Genomic DNA, 18,750 nt, shown 5'->3' with positions numbered 1-18,750 from the left:
ATTCTGAAAATTGGAGGATGGGGTTACATAAAAAAAGATGTGTCTTCCTGTTTAAATATTTTTATATAAAAATACATCTAAACAAACTCATCTTACTGCTTTTTTCCCCGCACATAAGCACAGCAAAAATGTAGTTCATGCAGTTCATGTAAAAGCAAGTGCAGCGTTTTCTTTTTTTCTGAAACAAGGACTCTGTCTCTTTCATTCCTGCTGACGTCAGTTCATCTGTTTGCTCTATTTCCCTAGGCCAATTTAGACGCTCAAAGAAAAACAAGCCAAATAACTAGGTTTAGCTCCTAAAGAGAGACAGAATTAAGTGAATTCCTGATTGAAGGCTGGGCTAAATAGCGATTTTGTATTTTATTAATGCTATTTGAAATGAGTCGTGGCAATATTTGACACATTTCACAAAAAGGTTAATATGATATTCTTTAATGCATTAGAGACACATATGACCTTTACAGCGGTCTAAGAAAGTAAAATAACTTGACATTCAGAGTAAAAAAAAAAATATATATAATTAAATTATTATCTAACCAGGTAATGTGTACTTTCCTTTAAATCATAGAATTCATATAGCATTTTCCTTAAAATGGGACCTTCAAGAAATAGCACTATTTTGGACTCTTTAGTGGAAAGACAAGTAAGTGTAAAAAGTAATATAAAATACAAATAATATACAAAAATACGAAATCAACATTTGGTCTCACACTAGCTATCCCTTACTGACTGATTAATTTAGGCAAAATCTGCAAACCTGTTATTTGCAACTCTGTTACTCAGAAAGTCATAGTTTGTTTGTTTATTTATTTTTATTGCTTTAATCTGTTTTATTGCATTAATCTGCTGATTAAAGCCAATTAATTTACACTTTCAAACTATTGACAGAAAGGTCTGAATTGGATCTGAATGTGTAGTTTGTGTGTGTTCACCTGTATATGACTCCTTTCTTGTGCAAGAAAAAAAGCCCAACAGCAATCTCTGCAGCGTAGAACCTGCAACAAGAAGATTATTTTACATAAATTCACCTTAATCTACAAACAAACATAAAGTGATACATGTTTTGAAAGTTTAAACCCAGAAATACATACTGTAGATATATAAACACAATGAGAGAGTGGCTTACACTACTTGTGGCTCCTTAAATTTGCCCACTTGCTGGATGTGGTACATCAGATCCCCACCATTAACATACTCCATCACGAAATACAGACGGTCCTATGATAAAAACATATCAAAAACAATATGATAGACTTTAATGCTGGTCTTGTCTGAAAGGCTATGTCTAAAAATGTAAAATCCAATTGCAATATAGTTCAATGGTACTATTAATACAGTTGAAAAATGCACTTCTGTTGTTTAAGAACAGATTTTAAAACACTAGGCATCACACACAGCTACAGAAAAAAATCATATACTACACGCTTTTCTGTGAAATCGGTCAACTCTTACTGACCAAAATCTGCATACTGGATAACTTTCAGCAACTACTGTTGACTTTTCCAGATGAAAGTCGAGGGAAAAATCTAATTAAATCTCTAGAGTTTTATCTTTCTTGACTTATTCACTTGAGGTAGGATTGTTAACTCATAAACTTTCATTTGGTGGATTATCATAAGATTTAACATACAGGTCCTTTTCAAAAAATTAGCATATTGTGATAAAGTTCATTATTTTCTGTAATGTACTGATAAACATTAGACTTTCATATATTTTAGATTCATTACAACACAACTGAAGTAGTTCAAGCCTTTTATTGTTTTAATATTGATGATTTTGGCATACAGCTCATGAAAACCCAAAATTCCTATCTCAAAAAATTAGCATATCATGAAAAGGTTCTCTAAACGAGCTATTAACCTAATCATCTGAATCAACCAATTAACTCTAAACACCTGCAAAAGATTCCTGAGGCTTTTAAAAACTCCCAGCCTGGTTCATTACTCAAAACCGCAATCATGGGTAAGACTGCCGACCTGACTGCTGTCCAGAAGGCCATCATTGACACCATCAAGCAAGAGGGTAAGACACAGAAAGAAATTTCTGAACGAATAGGCTGTTCCCAGAGTGCTGTATCAAGGCACCTCAGTGGGAAGTCTGTGGGAAGGAAAAAGTGTGGCAGAAAACGCAGCACAACGAGAAGAGGTGACCGGACCCTGAGGAAGATTGTGGAGAAGGACCGATTCCAGACCTTGGGGGACCTGCGGAAGCAGTGGACTGAGTCTGGAGTAGAAACATCCAGAGCCACCGTGTACAGGCGTGTGCAGGAAATGGGCTACAGGTGCCGCATTCCCCAGGTCAAGCCACTTTTGAACCAGAAACAGCGGCAGAAGCGCCTGACCTGGGCTACAGAGAAGCAGCACTGGACTGTTGCTCAGTGGTCCAAAGTACTTTTTTCGGATGAAAGCAAATTTTGCATGTCATTCGGAAATCAAGGTGCCAGAGTCTGGAGGAAGACTGGGGAGAGGGAAATGCCAAAATGCCTGAAGTCCAGTGTCAAGTACCCACAGTCAGTGATGCTGGTGTTGGTCCACTGTGTTTTATCAAGGGCAGGGTCAATGCAGCTAGCTATCAGGAGATTTTGGAGCACTTCATGCTTCCATCTGCTGAAAAGCTTTATGGAGATGAAGATTTCATTTTTCAGCACGACCTGGCACCTGCTCACAGTGCCAAAACCACTGGTAAATGGTTTACTGACCATGGTATTACTGTGCTCAATTGGCCTGCCAACTCTCCTGACCTGAACCCCATAGAGAATCTGTGGGATATTGTGAAGAGAAAGTTGAGAGACGCAAGACCCAACACTCTGGATGAGCTTAAGGCCGCTATCGAAGCATCCTGGGCCTCCATAACACCTCAGCAGTGCCACAGGCTGATTGCCTCCATGCCACGCCGCATTGAAGCAGTCATTTCTGCAAAAGGATTCCCGACCAAGTATTGAGTGCATAACTGAACATAATTATTTGAAGGTTGACTTTTTTTTTTTTTTGTATTAAAAACACTTTTCTTTTATTGGTCGGATGAAATATGCTAATTTTTTGAGAATTTTGGGTTTTCATGAGCTGTATGCCAAAATCCTCAATATTAAAACAATAAAAGGCTTGAACTACTTCAGTTGTGTTGTAATGAATCTAAAATATATGAAATTCTAATGTTTATCAGTACATTACAGAAAATAATGAACTTTATCACAATATGCAAATTTTTTGAGAAGGACCTGTATATATACACACACTCACTGGCCACTTTATTAGGTACACCTGGAAACATTCCTCAGAGATTTTGGTCCATATTGACATGATAGCATCACGCAGTTGCTGTAGATTTGTCGGCTGCACATCCATGATGCGAATCTCCCATTCCACCTCATCCCAAAGGTGCTCTATTGGATTGAGATCTGGTGACTGTGGAGGCCATTTAAGTAATGTGAACTCATTGTCATGTTCAAGAAACCAGTCTGAGATGATTTGAGCTTTGTGACATGGTGCATTATCCTGTTGGAAGTAGCCATCAGAAGATGGGTACACTGTGGTCATAAAGGGATGAACAACAATACAACAATATAATAGGCTGTGGCGTTTAAACGATGATCAATTGGTACTAAGGGGCCCAAAGTGTGCCAAGAAAATATCCCCCACATCACCAGCCTGAACTGTTGAGACAAGGCAAGATGGATCCATGCTTTCATGTTCTTTATGCCAAATTCTGACCCTACCATCTGAATGTCGCAGCAGAAATCGAGACTTATCAGACCAGGCAACGTTTTTCCAATCTTCTATATTGTCCAATTTTGGTGAGCCTGTGCAAATTGTAGCCTCCGATTCCTGTTCTTAGCTGACAGGAGCGGCACCCGGTGTGGTCTTCTGCTGCTGTAGTCCATCTGCTTCAGGGTTCGACGTGTTGTGCGTTCACAGATGTATTCTGCATACCTTGGTTGTAACGAGTGGTTATTTGAGTTACTGTTGCCTTTCTATCATCTCTAACCATTCTGCCCATTCTCCCCAGACCTCTGACATCAACAAGGCATTTTCGTCTACACAACTGCCGCTCACTGGATATTTTCTCTTTTTCGGACCATTCTCTGTAAACCCTAGAGATGGTTGTGCGTGAAAATCCCAGTAGATCAGCAGTTTTTGAAATACTCAGACCAGCCTGTCTGGCACCAACAACCATTCTACGTTCAAAGTCACTTAAATCCCCTTTTTTCCTCATTCTGATGCTCGTTTTGAACTTCAGCAAGTCGTCTTCACCACATCTAGATGCCTAAATGCATCGAGTTGCCGCCATGTGATTAGCTGATCAGCAATTTGTGTTACCATGCAATTGAACAGGTGTACCTAATAAAGTGGCCGGTGAGTGTATATTAGGGCTGTCAATCGATTAAAATATTTAATTGCGATTAATCACATGATTGTCGTGAGTTAACTCATGATTAATTGCAACGTGATCACACATTTTTATTTGTTCTAAATGTAACTTAAATTAATACTTTTCAAGTTTTGAATACTCTAATCAACATGGGCATGGACAAATATGGATGCTTTATGCAAATGTATGTTTATTATTGAAACCATTGTCAACATAGAGCATGAAGACTAGACATGTTTCAAAGGTCATAGATGTTTTTCAAAGAACTTGTTAATGTCTATTAGACACATGAAAAAATAAATAGCCTAACAGGTTCCCATTACTTGTCTTTCTTTGCACGAAGCAATTTACTTACACAAACCTGTTTACATTTTTGCAAGACAGGGCAGTTCACTTCTTCTGAACATGCAAAATGTACATTTATTATTTATTATTAGATTTGTTTGCTTCAGTGCCCACATACTGTATTTTGATGCAGCTAAATTCTCAATAAAACTGTTTTCATTTATATATTTGACTGTTTCTGTTGTCAGACAATGGAATGAATATGAAATAGTGACTGAAACGCGACCCATTAAGACTACATAACCAGCTCTCTCTTCCAAGATGTTAAAGGATTAGTTCACTTTTAAAAAAACTTCTGCTGATAATTTACTCACCCCCATGTCATCCAAGATGTCCATGTCTTTCTTTCTTCAGTCGAAAAGAAATGAAGGTTTTTGATGAAAACATTTCTCCATATAATGGACTTCATTGGGACCCAAATGGTTCAAGGTCCAAATGACAGTTTCAGTGCAGCTTCAAAGGGCTTTAAACGATACCAGACAATGAATAAGGGTCTTATCTAGCGAAACGATCGGTCATTTCAAAAATAAATAAAAAAGTTTAAATTTTATAAGCACAAATGCTCGTTCACGACGTCACGTAATACGCAATGACGTTGAAAAGGTCACGGTTGACTTAGGCGGAAGTACCGAATCAGTGTTTACAAATGTGCGGAAGGAGGACCATATACACATATTCAAATGTTTTACCCATTTCGTGTGCGTATCCTGGGTGTTTTAATATTAAAAAGCCTACTGACTCGGTACTTCCGCCTACCTCAACCGTGACCTTTTCCACGTAATTGCGTATTACGTGACGTCACGAACGCGCATCACAGAACAGAGCAAGGCGAGCATTTGTGCTTATAAAACTTAAACTTTTTTATTTATTTTTGAAATGACCGATCGTTTCGCTAGATAAGACCCTTATTCATCGTCTGGTATCGTTTAAAGCCCTTTGAAGCTGCACCGAAACTGTCATTTGGACCTTGAACCGTTTGGGTCCCAATGAAGTCCATCATATTGAGAAATGTTTTCATCAAAAACCTTAATTACTTTTCGACTGAAGAAAGAAAGACATGGACATCTTGGATGACATGGGGGTGAGTAAATTATCAGCAAAAGTTTTTTTAAAAGTGAACTAATCCTTTAATCTGCACAAAAATCCTGATAATCGAGCCGTCGTCTGATGAAGTCAAACACACATAAGATAATGACAATAGCTGTGCTGTGATTTCGGCTATACTTGCATGTAAAATTAGAGAAGTAACATAATATCTGTGTTTAACTGAAAGCACTACTCCTCTCCGCCGCTCGCTGAAAAATGCAGACGCACACAGAGAGAGAGAGGTGTGTGCGCGCTGGGACAGCAAGACCACACGCTCGCGTGGCAGTACCAGCGAGTCTCAGGAACTAAATAGGGTTTGGGCAAACCCTAAAGATTTGTCGCTAAAAGCTTTTTTGAAGAGGGGAAAAAAGTCACTAAAGGAGTCTGCAAAGTCGCTAAGTTGGCAACACTGTGCATCTCCATTTGTCCAACTACGGGCTAGGCTACGGGTCAAACAGAAAATGCGAGCTGCATTAATTGCACGTTAATAAAATTAGTGTCGTTAAAATGAATTTGTGTTAACGCGTTATTAACTTTGACAGCCCTAATATATATATACAGTCATGGCCAAAAATATCAGCACCCTTGGTAAATATTATCAAAGAAGGCTGTGAAATTTAATCTGCATTGTTAATCCTTTTGATCTTTTATTTAAAAAATTCACAAAAATCTAACCTTTCATTGGATAATATGAATTTAAAATGGGGGAAAATATCATTATGAAATAAATGTTTTTCTCAAATACACGTTGGACACAATTATTGGCACCCCTAGAAATTCTTATAAGTAAAATATCTTCTTATAAGTATATTCTCATTCATATTCACAATTTTGAGCACTCCAGGGTGATTATGAACACAAAACTATCCAGCCATGGCTTCCTGTTTCACAGAAATATAAATAGGAGGGAAAACAAAGCCCAAATTCCCTTAATCATCCATCACAATGAGAAAAAACAAAGAATATATTTCTGGTGTGCAGAAAAAGATAATTGAGCTTCACAAATTATTGAAGTGGCTTTAAGAAAAGAGCTAGAGCAGTGCAAATGCCCATTTCCACCATCAGGGTATTAATTAAGAATTTCCAATCAACAGAAAATGTTATGAAACTGCCTGGAAGAGGACGTGTGTCTATATCGTCCTAATGCACGGTGAGAAGGAGAGTTTGAGTGGCTAAAGACTCTCCAAGGACCACAGCTGGAGAACTGCAGAAAATAGTTCAGTCTCGGGGTCAGAAAACCTTAAAAAAAAATGGTCAAACAGCACCTACATCACCACATGTTGTTTGGGAGGGTTTCAAGAAAAATTCTCCTAGCTCATCCAAAAACAAACTCCAGCATATTCAGTTATCAGACACGACTGGAACTTCAAATGGCACTGGCTTCTATGGTCAGATGAAACAAAAAAATTAGCTTTTCAGCAGCAAACACTCAAGATGGGTTTGGTGAACACAGGGATTTCACGAGTTCACACTTACATATAATTAGCCGGAGTATAGTAATGCGTATTTGGCGAGTATAGTAATGCGTACTTGGCGTGCTGTCCTGGGGAAGGGCTCTGAGCTCGGGAATGGCCCGAACCCAGAGTACCCCCCCCATATAAGTGTGGTAAGAACTCAAGTGGTAGAACTCAAGTGTGGAGAAGGGGCGGTGGAGGGATGCTGCTTAACCGTCAAATGGATAGAGGCATGTCAGCTGCATTTATACCCATGCGTTGATTAACTTGAGTGCGTTCCTCTTGTGTTAATTAGGCTAAGTATCTGACGTGCTCCTCCCGAACTTTGTTAATAAAACATCATAAAAAGTACCCCATGTGTACAATGAAATATACTGCTGTATTTTTGATTTTGTGGGCTTATATATCTGCGAGATGTCCTGGACATCTTGTTTAGACACATGGCATCATGGATTCTACCAAAATACCAACAGATAAAAAATCAACAAGTGACTGACTCTGTTAGAAATCTTATAATGGGCCATGTTTGGATCTTTCAACCGTACAATAATCCAAACACAAACCTCAAAAACAACACAAAAATGGGTCACTGAGCACAAAACCAAGCTTCTGCTATGGCCATTCCAGTCCTCTGACCTGAACCCTGTAGAAAATGAGTGAGGTGAACTGAAGAGAAGAAGCACCGCCATGGAGCTGTGAATCTGAAGGATCTGGAGTGATTCTGGATGAAGGAATGGTCTCTGATCTCTTGTCAGGTGTTCTCTAACCTCATCAGGCATTATAGGAGAAAATTTAGAGCTGTTAAACTGGCAAATGGAGGTCTCAAAAGGTATTGAATAAAAGGGTGCCATTCATTGTGGCCAATGTGTATTAGAGAAAAACATTTATTTCATAATGATATTTCCCCCCATTTGAAATATATATATATATATATATATATATATATATATATGTTTTGTCTTTGAATGTTATTAGACATTTTTCTTTCTCTCTCATAAAACTAGTGGTAATGCCACCTCACCATCAGAGGTCACTATTGACTAAGTAGTTTTTGTTTGTCTTCTTAAAGGTGCCATAGAATGCATTGATACAGTATTTTAAATTGTTCTCTGATATCTACACAGAAGGTATGTGGCTTAGGTAAGGGCAAAAAATCTCCAGAAACGATTTTACATGTCCATTTACAACCCTAGGATTTCTCCCTAGAATGAAACGGTCTGTTATTGGCTTATTTGGCAGGGTCATGAATAATAATGAGCTCTGCTCTGATTGGCTGTTTCACAGTGCTGCTCAATGTTGAGCTCTGCTCTGATTGGCTGTTTCACAGTACGGCTCATCAGCAAGAAGGAAGCACAGGGAGGAAAATATATATTTAAATACTTTCTCTCGCAGTTATATCGTCGGGTAATTATACTGTATATAAAACGCGGGCATCAGGGAGCCGTTATTAATATGCGAGGCATTGAAACTGCTTTTGAACGATCCATCGATCGCGTTATAGTTTCACTTTCAAGAGACGCGATCACACAAACTATGTTTACATTATGGAGCAACAGTACTTACCACACATTTCACAAGATCAGATGCTTGTCAGTGGTGCTCAGGATCTGCAAGTCATTTGCCATCATCCTCATCTCTCCTTACTGAGAGTGAAATCTTATGTACTGTAACAGGCTACCGCTAGCAAGGAGCTAACCATGTCCCTTTAGTGGCTCGCGTTATTTGCTTTCTGTGCCTTTCTGAATACAGACACCAACCCATCCCTGCACTTCACACCCCCTGCACGGCCTGGAACATAAAATTTATTTTGTTATTTTCGCTGTTGTCCGCGCTTGTTTATTTACAATACCTGCAGAGCTTCTGATGGTTCGGCCGGCTTAGAACAAGGGCGGGTTTATGCAAATGTTGGGGGCATAGTGATCCCGACTGTTGCGTCACAGTCGGTGTTATGTTCTGATTCGCCTGTTTTTCAGTGGTCTTTTTTAATCACGAGATTTACATATGAAGGAGGAAACTATGGTGTTTGAGGCTCACTGTATGTCATTTCCATGTACAGAACTGTTATTATTTAAATATGCCAGGGTAAAGACAGTTTTTCATTCTATGGCACCTTTAAGTTGAAAGAAGACGTTTGTCTTCTTTTTCTTTGTCTTCTCTGTATAGGGGCAGTCGTGGCCTAATGGTTAGAGAGTCGGACTCGTAACCCAAAGGTTGCGAGTTTGAGTCTCAGGTCCAGCAGGAATTGTAGGTGGGGTGGGGGGTGAATGTAACAGTGCTCTCTTCCACCTTCAATACCACAACTGAGGTGCCCTTGAGCAAGGCACCAAACCCCCAACTGCTCCCCAGGTGCCGCCGCAGCTCCGGGGGTGTGTTGACTGCACATTTCACCTTCAATTTCTTTTGGACTGTTACTTAGGGATTTTTTTTTTTTTTATGCTTTTCACTTGTTGAACATAATATTGGCCTCTTTATTAAAATCTTCTGTAAATGGATCCGTCATATACCTGTCAATTTACATGCTCTGTGCATGTACATGCTAAAAAATTCTGTAAACTGTAAAAACATTTCACATCTATGCAATTGCCCTATTCATTTATTTAGCTGCATGCTGCTTCATTGTATAATTTATTTTGCTCCCTTTATGTCTTTACATATTTATAATAATGCAAATACATTTGGGTTGGGAAAACCCCCCAAAAATGCTGCACAGCCAGCGACAGTTTCAATATGGTCAAATATTTTTTTAACACTTCTAAACTATATTTTAAACTTGACAAACAAAATGTATATATTTACAGTGGTCCTACTTTTTTCAAAAAAAAAAAAAGATAAAAAAAAAAGTATATTTCAGTTGCCAAAGAACAGTGAAGGGTTTTTGTGAGTATTCGATCCTTCTAAGGGATTTGCTGAAAGGCAGATGTTTGGTTTGTGAGTGCCATTAGTGGGATTACCATTTAGCCTACAGCCATAGAGACTGGTTTACAAAGGCTTCTGTTTGTTCTCAAAGTCGGCCAATGTGTGGCTGGCTACATTTTTTTTATTTGCTGCCTCTACTTTACTGAATTATTACATTTGTATTCAAGAGGTTTATCTCCACAGACATGCATATTTCTTTTCTAATAATGGTTGATACACCCTTATAAATTGTATAATATGTGCCTGCCAGTCCAACTTTGTCTAGTTATAGAATATTTGACTGATAAAGATTAGAGATCGACCGATATATCGATTTACCGATATTTTCCCGATATTTAAGCATTTTTCCATAATCGAATATCGGTTTTGTAATATCGGATTCCCCGATAAACACCGCCATCTTGTGGACGTTTTCAGAATTGCGCGCAGGATCGCAATTGCAGCGCATCTGAGGGGAGACGAGACAGCAACGGCGTGCAGGTACTTGATTTGCTGTAGTTAGTAAACTATTTAATATTACAGGCATTAATGCACAAATTAGATGTATTACATAAATGCCTGATATATAGTTTAAATGCAACTTGGCTCTAAGAAATATGATAAATAAGATACTCTGTCAAGCCCTGTCCCTATAAAGATAGGCTATAACTTTGCCTGAAATAACACAGCCATGAATTAGCACATGGTGGAAATAAAAGCGCTGAATTTAATTCTCTCTGTGGTCTATTAGTCTCGTGAAGTCGGAGTCACATAGATAATCCGTCAAGTCCTCTCCCAATAAAGACGTAACTTTGCATGAATTAAATAATACAGCCATGAATGATTGCATGTTGGAAAGAAAAGCATTGAATGTAATTCTCTCTCTGTTGTCTATATGCTCATCATTAGTCTCGTGAAGCCGCTTTCATATATTGCAGTTCACTCAGCGGGTTGATGCTCAAGAAATGCTCAGCACGGCCACCGCATGTAACTTTTAACAAGATTCACTTTTTTGAAGCACCCTAAATTGTATTAACACTTACTATATAACCATTATTTCGTTTATAAACATCTAAATTAATACAACTCTATGGAAATTAATTATTTATTATCTCTGCGATCGATCGCAGTTTGAGTAGCCTATAGTTCTGTGTAAAGGCATAGATAAACCGCTCTGTCAGCAGCATAATTTAGAGCATGCCAGTTGAGAAATGCAATAAAATACAATGCTTGTTATATTCCAATATTCCAGAGAATATTATTCCGTGAATTAACATTATCCAGTGAATTATTCTTCACTCTTTATCCTATTAAACAGCTTATAAACCTACTAAAACTGTAGTTAAAAATGAAGTTGATATGACTCCTTTCCTTTATTTTCTCCATTTGAAAACATTAGACTTTCTATGTTCATTTTGCTTACTGCTAATATTAGTGTTGCTGCTAAAGCTTTTTATAAATAAAATGTTTTTTATTGTTGTAATACGAAGATTAAATTGAACATGACAGGACTCTAGACTGCGACCAAAATGGTAATTGTTTGCGAGTTAAAATTTGACGTGGTCGCATTTGTACGAGTGCCAGGTCTGCGCTACTCCAAAGCGTCTGCTTCATACAGCGCGCGCTGCCAGCCGCAGCACATTATAGCAGGAGTCAGATTTCACTGATCACGTGAAGAGAGGTGCTTTCAGCACGAGCGCTTAGTGGGTAGAGCCTGGTTCATACTCGCCGCGTCAGCACGAGCGTGAAGGTGCGCGTCGCGGATGGAGCGCAACGGATGGATTTGTTTTCAAACTAAAGTAAAAGACCGCTTCTTAAACCAGAGAAGGTGAACGTGGTGGTATTCTTGTAGAAAAAACATGCAAGTCCTGTCAGCTACAGCCAGTTTAGTTTTACTTTTCTTTTTGTTTTCGTTTTGAGAAGCTTGTTATCTTTGCTGTTTACCTCAGGTTATGCTATGGAGGCTTTCCTTAATTAAAAACAAATATATATTAATATTTATTTGCTTCCTCAGAGTTTGCTAAACATTCTGTAATATACTAGGTATATAGTACAGCATGTGGTGTGTCCTATGCCATGCCTCGTCTTATTCGTTTTTGTTGATAAATGTTATGTAAGAGTTTGTCATTGTCAACTTACTGTTTTATTGTTGTTGCGCTTTTTAATTAAGAATAACAATGAATCCATCTTTTGTTTTAGTCTTAAAAAGTTAAAGGTGTATAGATATAAACAAAACACAATGATCTTTTCTTGTAAAATGTGACACCAAGATCGCAAATTTGAAAGTAAAAAGCGCACGAAAAAAGGAATTCCTGATCACAAAATTTAAATCACAAATAATACAGATGAAAAAGAACGAGTTGAATGTTGAAAACTTCCGTTACCATATAACTATAAACTATGATAAAAGTTCATCAGCATGCATTGATTAATCAAATGTTGTAGCAAAAACAAAAAACAAATTGCAACCAAATTATGTGCTCGTGCGCAAAAGTGAGATCAGTGGGAAGAATGAGTCTAGAGCCCTGCATGAAAGACTGCTAATTCTCAAAACATTTTTTGTTAAGATGACTGAAAGGAGGAAAAACCAAAGTGAAGTATGGACTTACTTCACGCAGTCATTTATTTACTTTATAACAGTAAATAAATATTGGTTCTGCATATCGGTTATCGGGCACATAGACATGCAAATAATTGGTATCGGTATCGGTTATAAAAAAATCAATATCGGTCGATCACTAATAAAGATACATTTTTTTTTTACAAACAGTAGATCATCATGGGTTTGATTACCAGAGAATGTAAAGTAAATTATTTGAGTAAAAATGTCTACCAAATGCATAAATGTTAATTTAAGGAGAGAGTTCCTCACCACAGTCTGAAAGCAGGAGTGGAGCTGGGTGAGGAATGGAGGCTTGTCCTGCTGAGCCAGAACCCGCTTCTCCACCATGGTGCATTCAACATCATCATCCTGGATGACCACATCCTTCTTCAGGATCTTTATAGCATATAGTTCATCAGAAGACTTCATCTCAGCCAGTATCACCTGAGTATGGAGAATAGCAAAAGCTCAAACTGCCAGTGAGGGCTATTAGCAAACCTAAAATATACCAAATTTCACTGAGAAAGAAAACGCATTATTTCCTTTTACATAGGCTGTTTTGAAAACACATCTTTATTTTAAATTTAATTTTTTTATTCTACTAGGTTGGCCCCATTTTTTAAGAAGACCCAAGCCAAGAAAGGCATCTCCCAAAATCACAATATAAAATTTCAGTATTTCACAAAAGTGAGTACACCCCTCACATTTCAGCAAAAATTTTTGTATAATTTCTCAAGGGTCAATACTGCACAAATGAAACTTGGATATATTTTAGAGTAGTCAATGTGCAGCTTGTATAGAAGTACACATTTACTGTCCTCTAAATAACATATAACCATTATTGTCCAAATAACTGGCAACAAAATGAGTACACCCTAAGTGAACATCTCAAAACTGTGTCCAAAGTGTCAGTATTTTGTAAGGGCACCATTGTTATCTAGAACTGCCTTATTCCTCTTAGGCATGGAATTCACCAGAGCTGCACAGGTTGTTGCTGGCATCCTCTTCCACTCCTCCATAATGACATCACGGAGCTGCTGGATGTTAGACACATGGTGCTTCTCCACCTTCCACTTGACGATGCCCCACATGTGCTCAATAGGTTCAGGTCTGGAGACATACTTGGCCACTCCATTACCTTCACCTTCAGCAGCAAGGCAGTTGTCATCTTGGCGGTGTGTTTGGGGTGGTGGTTATGTTGGAAAACAGTTTCTGAAGGGAGGGCATCATCTTCTGCTTCAGAATGTCACAGTACATGTTGGAATACATGTTTCCCTCAATGAACCGCAGCTCCCCAGTACCAGCAGTAGTCATGCAGCCCCAGACCATGATGCTACCACCACCATGCTTGACTGTAGGCAAGGCACAATTTTCTTGGTACTCCTCACCAGGGTGTTGCCACACATGCTGGACACCATCTAGTCAAACAAGTTTACCTTATACTCATCAGACCACAGGACATGGTTCCAGTAATTCATGCTCTTGACCAGGTTGTCTTCAGCAAAAGGTTTGCAGGTTTTTTGTGAGCCAGCTTCAAAAGAGGCTTCCTTCTTGGACAACGGCCATGCAAACCGACTCGTTGCAGTGTGTGGTGTATGGTCTGAGCACTGACAAGCTGACCTTCCACTTCTGCAACCTCTTAAGCAATGCTGGCTGCACTCATGCATCTGTTTTTTGAAGTCAGCTTTGATCGACTCTTGCAAGGCCAGTTCCGAGTGAAACCCATCTTGGAAAACCTCTGTATGACCCCGGCCACTGTACTGTAACTCAGTTACAGCCTGTTACCGAACTTCTTATAGCCTAGGCCATCTTTTTGGAGAGCAACAATTCTAATTCTCAAATCCTCAGAGAGTTTTTTGCCATGAGGTACCATGTTGAACATCCAGTGGTCAGTATGAGAGAATTGTACTCAAAGAACCAAATTTGAACTGCTCTAAAACATGATACACAAATTTGTTTGGTCCTGTCAAGCAGACAAAAACATGAACATGATGAATAGGACATGTGGCTTTGCATGGTTAAACGGTGCATAGCTGTTATAACTTAGGGTGTACTCAGTTTTGTTGCCAGCTTTTTTGACAATAATGGCTGTATGTTGAGTTGTTGAGGACAGTAAATCTTTACTGCTATACAAGCTGCACATTGACTACTCTAAAATATATTCAAGTTTCATTTCTATAGTATTGTCCCCTGAAAAGATATACTAAATTGAGGTGTACTCACTTTTTTGAGATACTGTATATTAAACAACAATAAAATATAAAATAAATACTGGTATACAGTTAATATGGTTAAATTTATGGGTAAAAACAATAATATACAACACTTATGATTAAAGATTACAATTCAGTTGATTTAACAATCAATTTAAATTAAGTAAGAGTAAGAGTGCCTTTTAAAATGTAGATAATCCCAATTGTTCAAAAAAAGTTAAATTAAATAAAATTAAATTAAATGAATTAATTAATAAATTCAGAGGAAAATTAAACACAATGTTAGGAAAAGTCATAAGCATATGCAGTCCATAAGCACTACAATACACACTCCATAAAAAAGGGAGGGCCAATTGTACAATTGTGAGTAAAAACTGCTGTGTAATTATTAAAACACCTAATTATGGGGAAGTGATTGGAAACTCACCTTTCCAAAACTGCCTTTTCCCAATACTGCCAAGAAATTAAAGTCTGTGAGCTTGACACTGTCCACATTGTTTGAGGGTAAAGTGGACCCACTGTCATCTAAAGTGGTGATGTTTTTTTTGGATGGACCCAATCTGGCTTTCTGCACACAGATATACAATAGCTGTAAAAACAAGCCAGAACTAAAGGGAAGCTTTTCCCATAATGCACATGGAATTCCATATACAGTTGATTTAAATTTCTTGATAAAAATTTCTGTCATGTGAATAGACCTCAGTCTGGGTAGATTACACACATACATATATATATATATATATATATATATATATATATAAATAAAATGTTGTCCATTCAACAAGTTGTACAGTCTTAATAATATTAAATCAAAATTTCACATAATGTTTGTCAAAGTTGCCCACCAGGAATTGTTTTGGTAAAACATATTTTCAATGTTGTGCCAGCTCAACAACTGACAGCAAAGTCGATAAAAATAAATAAATAAAACACATTACAACCCCTTGAACAGACTTTATGGCTAACATTTGTGAAATAATAAAAACAATTAAAATAATAATAATATTGTATCTACCCTGACTAAGGTCCAATAACCTTTTATAGATGCAGCCAATAAAGCATAAACCACTCTTGCACTCTGCATTTCCTACCAATGTCCTTATAATACAATCCATACACAACAAGGTTCATTCTAAATCTGCCTTCTTGAAGAATTCTGGGTAGTGCCCATGCAGTTACCCAAGGCAGATGAAATTCTTTCCATCACAGCATGCAGAAGTCAGGCAGCAAGCCAAGATTTTCTGCCAAGCTAGACTGGACGGCGTTGAGCTCAAACTACAACAGCAGCGCACAATATATTTTTAATTGAAGAATATCTGATTTTGCGTAACCTACCTTCCAACTGAATTTATGGAGCCCATAATATATTGGGACAATTTTCAAAACAATTTTCTTTTTGCCCATTATGCCAACCACTTCAGAGGTCCTGTTTACGGCATAGCTTGGGTTGGAAGTCTTCCAAACAAGAAGCTCTACAAGTCAGAGTTTGATTGTGATGAAGTTGTTGCCATAATAGCAACATGTCCAATATGGAAAATATCTGTCAAGCAAGTTTGTAACGGCTACAGAGAAACCCTTTGAACTCTGAATACGCTATAGAATGACAGTGACGAGAAACACCAGAGCAAAGACTGAAGGCCTCTATAAGGAATCGCTGAAGTGAAGAACCTTTAGCCTTCTGTGATGTTAAACAGCTTTTGAGCCCTCTAAGTTGGTGGTTGGGAATTAAATAATATAAAAAAAGTTCACTGGGTTCCTTGGAGTATAAATAACTTGCTCTTTTGTTGGTTTTGATTGCTTCTTTTGTCCTCAAGTTGGATAAAAGTGTCTGCTAAATGACTAAATGTAAATGCTTTGGTGAGAAGCACTTCAAGATTATGCAGTGGTGGAAAACATATAACACAGCGTCTATACAGTGGGACAGACCTGGTGAGTAAAGACCTCAATCTGTTAGCAGAGCCATCAGAGCCAGGGGTACAAAGTGGGGATACTCATGACGATGCAAGTTTTGTGATGCAGCAGATTTGACTGGATCAAGATGGTATGAAAGAAGCTGTTCTCAGAGGGAAGGTGCTTATTAAGATTGCCAAAAAAGATCAAAGTCCCTAACAACAACAATGTGATGGAGGCTGACCTAAGCTCCAGCTGAAAGTTCTTTGAGACGACATTAATAAGAAAAAAGTTGAAAGACTCATAAAGCATGTGTTTTCACATCTCACATCTTCAAATTCTTCAAATTTTAGCAACTTATCTGGGAGAACTTTTTTTCCCCCATGCTATGCCATTTAAGACATGGTTACACTCTACAATGAGTCAGAAAACACTGGATGATGAAGACATTGATGCCATAATAAAGGGACTTCATTAGTGCCAACTATGAGAGAAGGGCTGTTTCAACCCTTTGGTGGTTTTCTGTAAGACCGTTAAAAATTATACTTAAACAAATTGTTTTTTGTTTTTTTCTCCCACCAGATGGCACTATTCTCCCTTCCATGCACTGGATTTTTCATGTACTTTTGCTATATTTTAACTTACACATTGTATTACATTAAAACAATATGACATATTATTATATTATATACAAATTTAGAAGTGAATTTTGTGTAGTACCATGAAATTGTCTCAAAATACTAAATATTCAGAACTAAGTATTGAAACAAAATATTACACTTGTCTCCGCCTGTGTTTTAGTGAAGAATACCAGAAGATTAAAGACATTGGGCATTGTTTTTTTTTTTGATAATTACCTTTGTATACTGAGCTGTTAGGTCAATGTGCAAGTGTATTTTGCATCAAAAATGGGATGTCTCCCTGCAGCATAATTCATTCCCACGTCTAAGCATACCTGTATATCAGAAACCTATCACTGCCCCATGAGCAGGCACACACAACAAGTATTCTCTGCAAAAGGCTTCACACTCTCACATACTTCAAGATGAAGCTTGATTAATAAAAAAGTGATGCAGATAAAACGGGCATATAACCAGCCAGCCAATCAACACACACATATCTGAACGCTGCTGCTGACACGCACCTGCTCAAGGTCCACTAAAGTCTGATCCTGAAACCACATGAGAGGGGTAAACAGAGATATACATGCAGATGGACATGCAGACACGTAGCATATGCGTGAAAAGAAAAAGACAATATTTATCTAGTCTTCCCAACCACAGTTATGGCCACATATCTCTGGCAAAGACATACTTAGTATGTGGATTGAGAAAGTCCGGGTAAATGGGACGCCTCACTGGCCAACTTGTATGAACTAACTTTCAGTAGGGGGTTTCTCACCTGCCGACTGTTTTTGATGAAATCTCACCCTCTTCAGTCGGAGGTCTGTCACACACACTGATTAAAAATGACAGAGGGGCATAAGCATAAGCAGCTGCCTCTGAATTTTCTATCTGATTTACAAATAAGTGAAGCTTGTTAAAGAAAAACAACAGGAACACTGCACGAACATGAAGTGTTGTAATAAATTGACTTAAATCTTAAATCTATGAGATATATATTTGTCATAGAAAGAATATGTTCATGCACAGAAAAATAATTAAATTCAGAAAAATCAGCTGGTAATTAAAATTCTATATCAACCCCTCCCAGTAGGCCTATTTTAATTTAAATAGTCTTTCCCCCAAAATAATATTACTATATACTGTATTCCATACCATTCCTTTGTCTGCTTAAAAGGCTATGGGTACATTCAACCCACAGCACCCAATGAAGCTGCAAGCACTTGTATTGCTTTGAACAATGCTGTCCTGCAAAAGGTAAACAGAAACTAACT

The 18,750-nt window shown here is 37.9% G+C and overlaps 1 protein-coding gene across 1 annotated transcript in view; it reads right to left on the bottom strand.

The window, feature by feature from the left end:
- Window positions 1-18,750, bottom strand: part of LOC306878683 (protein kinase C alpha type-like) — a 155,244-nt gene that overhangs the window by 15,158 nt on the left and 121,336 nt on the right. The window contains exons 9-12 of the mRNA XM_079431167.1: window positions 15,391-15,531; window positions 13,021-13,194; window positions 1,127-1,218; window positions 933-995 (exon numbers count right to left, since the gene is read on the bottom strand). Coding sequence (XP_079287293.1) covers window positions 933-995; window positions 1,127-1,218; window positions 13,021-13,194; window positions 15,391-15,531 — 470 coding nt within the window. The remainder of the gene's footprint in view (window positions 1-932; window positions 996-1,126; window positions 1,219-13,020; window positions 13,195-15,390; window positions 15,532-18,750) is intronic.

Source organism: Barbus barbus (genome assembly GCF_936440315.1).
Source record: "Barbus barbus genome assembly, chromosome: 13".
NCBI classification, from domain to species: domain Eukaryota; kingdom Metazoa; phylum Chordata; class Actinopteri; order Cypriniformes; family Cyprinidae; genus Barbus; species Barbus barbus.
This window is presented reverse-complemented; position numbering and strand designations above follow the sequence as displayed.